General features: G+C 46.7%; 1 protein-coding gene across 1 annotated transcript in view; it reads left to right on the forward strand.

Annotated features, from left to right (window-relative positions):
* Positions 1-783: 783 nt before the first annotated feature.
* Positions 784-3,327, forward strand: part of LOC103801408 (microtubule-associated proteins 1A/1B light chain 3B) — a gene marked incomplete at its 5' end in the record, with an annotated part of 5,527 nt that continues 2,983 nt past the window's right edge. The window contains one exon of the mRNA XM_009073822.1: positions 784-839. Coding sequence (XP_009072070.1) covers positions 784-839 — 56 coding nt within the window. The remainder of the gene's footprint in view (positions 840-3,327) is intronic.

Raw genomic sequence — 3,327 nt, forward strand, 5'->3', positions numbered from 1 at the left:
CCACTGGCCTGTTTACTCTGCCTCGTGTACTTTAGCCTGGCTCCTAATATCTGTTCTATTAATACTTCTGTCTGAGGAGAGGTGAACTTTATCCTGAAAATTGGCAGCGAAATGCCTTAGGTACTCCGCAGCCCGCGGCAGCCCCCGCAACAATGGGCGAGGCAGGATCCAAATAAAACCTGGAATTCGGTAACAGGAGAGCTTATGGTGAAAGCTGATGCCACCAGGCTTCGGCCAGTCCTGGGGCTCAGCTAATTGGTGACGATTTCCTCTTGTGGGAGCTCACAGAAACAGCACAGGATGTTTAGGATGTTAACTCTGGGTGGTGTAATTTGAGGCCATAAATGGAGGAGGTTAAACGTCTGCCTCAGTGGGCAGAAAAGAAGGAGCATGGGGAGGAAATGACCTCCTTTAACATGGAGTGCCAGGCAGGAGCACTTGTCAGCTTAGGTTAGGAGCAGAGGATGGGCTGTCACAGGAGAGCTCCTGACAGTGCTGTCCCATTTGGAATCATAGAATTTTAGGGATTGGAATGGACCTTATAGATCATCTAGTCCCAATCCCTGCCCTGGGCAGGGACACTTCCCCCCAGAACAGGCTGCTGAAGGCTTTAGCCAACCTGGCTCTGAACACTGCCAGGATTGGGGCATTTGGAAACTGCTTTGCCTTGAATTTGCCCTCCTGGCCTTTACCAACACACAGTCCCTCTCTCCAGTGGTGGAAATAAGGGAATAACAGCATTAACTGTGGATGTTTAAACAGTTTCGTTGTGATCTCTTGCAGAGCAAAGAGTGGAAGATGTACGACTGATCCGAGATCAGCACCCGACTAAAATACCAGTGAGTCCAGTTATTTGCATTTCCCACTTCCATTCCCAGTCTCATGTTCTTTTTAGCAGTTAGAAACCTGCAAACAGGCTGTCCTGAGATGACCAAAGGGAAATGTGGCTGAGTCTGGATTTCAGGGACACCCTCACAGCAGTCAGTGTGGTGGAGCAGGTGCTCCCCGGGGGCTGCAGGAAGGGGTTTTCCCTCTGTTGCAGTTGTTTGTTGTAACTTTGAAAACAACCACACCCCAGTTGAGCTCTGAGGTCCTGCGGAGTGCTCAGCTCCTCTTGATGTTTTCCTTCTCCGAAAGAAGAGGCTCACCAAGAAGAATACACAGGAATGGAGAGGCAGATATGGATCTGATCCCAAATCTGTGCTGGGAAGGACAGAAATGCTTCTCTTCCAGGAAACAGGCATGTGCTTGAGAGCTGTCAGACCCCTCCAGCTCACCTCATGGAGGTGGTCAGCCCTCACCTTGTTACTCTGTAGCTGCTCAGCTCCAAATTCTGCCTGAATTTGTATTTTCCTTTTATTTATGGCATCCTCAAAGTTATGAATGCAAAGAGCATCCCAGGAAGCAAAAGGCCTGGATTGTGTTCTGTCCCTGATGAGTTGTGTGGCACAGAGAATTTACCTGGACCCTCAGCCTCTGGCTCTGATGAGAGTTACTAATCCCTGTGTGTAGAAATTCTCCTGTGAGCAAATGCTGCAAACTGTCCACAGTTCACTGATAGAAGCTCTTGCAGAAACAGAAACCGAAAGGTTTTCAGCCTTCCTTTGCCTTTAAACTCCTTCAGCTCAGAGCTGCCACTACTGTTGTGCTGTGCAGTTGGCCAGGGCAACAGGGAATACTGTACAGCAGGGATTTTCTGACTCTCCTGGAATGTTTCATTGTCCCAAAAGGAACTTTCCTGACAAAGATTGGCTTTTTCACTCCCCTTCCACAGATCACTTATTCCCCAAGCTCTGTGCTCACAGATTGAAGGCCACTGATTTATCATAGTATCATAGTATGCTAAGGGGTTGGAGTGGAGCTTAGAGATCATCCAACCCAAACCCCTGCCCTGGGCAGGGACACCTCCCACCAGAGCAGGTTGCTCAAGGATTTATCCAGCCTGACTCTGAACACTACCAGGGTTGGGGCATTCATTACTTCCCTGGGCAACCTGTGCCAGTGTCTCACCATCGTACTCTCATGAGGATATGACTTTCGGTTAATTGGCTAATTTTTGTTAACTTAAAGGAGATGATTTTGGCAAAATCCTCACTTTAAATCAGCCATGGACACATTAGGAGCAAAAATTCCAAGGAGATACAGTGATGCAAACTCCCAGCTATCCTGCTGGGATCCCTGGAGGCTTCCTGGGCCTTGTTCTTGTCGTTAGCAGCTCTGGATGAGCTAAGATGGAAATGTCACACTGCACAGTAAATCCTTGCTGTGCTGTCAACATCCTTCATTCACTCATTAGGGAGTTAGACCATAACCAATAGGTATTTCCAACAGAATTCCAATATCTATTTCTGTTGGAAATATCTATTGATTATGGTCTAACTCCATAAAAACAGTGTGGATTTAATTCCCAGAACAAACCAGCATTTATTTACACTGATTTAAACTGATCTTTCCCTGATAAAATTAAATTGGCTCAATATCTTTTCACCTGTGCAACTCTGGAGTATGAACACAGCCAGACCCCGTGAGCATGGAAGGGATCCAAGTGCCTGGTGTCATGTAGCTGCCATCCATCTAAAAACAACAAACCCCACGTGGCTGTGGAAAGAGGAGTACAGGAATTCTGAGGTCATCTCTTAAAAGCAGGAACTCTGCTCAGTTGCTGGGCAGGGTGCTCCTTACGTTGGGAAACCTGGAATTAAGTGGCTGCCACATAATCCTGACAGAGTTACTGGTTCCTGAGAGTGTTCTCTTCGGGAAATTCTCTCCTGAATTAATTCCAAATAAAATTTGGAAGTTTGAGGGTGTAAACCCTGCAGAAATAGCTTTTTCTTGTGCATTGGAGTGACTGTGGTAGGTGAATGGAACGGCAGAGTCAGCTGGAGGTGCAGTTATTAGAGATGGCCTGAAACTGGAGAAATTCCAGTGAAAACTGATGAGCAGCAGCCCAAGCTCCTGCTCAGCCACTACAGTGTGTTAGAGGGAATTGGGATTGATACTTCCTTGGATTTCCTCGTGCAGGGTAATTCAGTGCTGGATTAAATGATTCCAGCAAAGGAGCTGCTCTAAAACTGCCCTGAAGCTCTGAACATGTGCTGCAAAATCCCTGTGTGTTACCCCCTCTGTGCAGAGATTCTTACAAACAGAATAGAGAAGCACATGAAGATAATTTCATTATCATAGAAACAGAATTTTTTTTAGGTTGGAAAAGACCTTTATGATCATTAAATCCAACCTTTAATTGCTCCTTTTAAGATTTGGGCTGCTGCATTCACAAATGAAGGGAGCTGGAGCTTGGAGGGGGAGATGAGGGCACCAGACACTCTT

The sequence above is a fragment of the Acanthisitta chloris genome, unplaced genomic scaffold (assembly GCF_000695815.1).
Source record: "Acanthisitta chloris isolate BGI_N310 unplaced genomic scaffold, ASM69581v1 scaffold4544, whole genome shotgun sequence".
Classification (NCBI taxonomy): Eukaryota; Metazoa; Chordata; class Aves; order Passeriformes; family Acanthisittidae; genus Acanthisitta; species Acanthisitta chloris.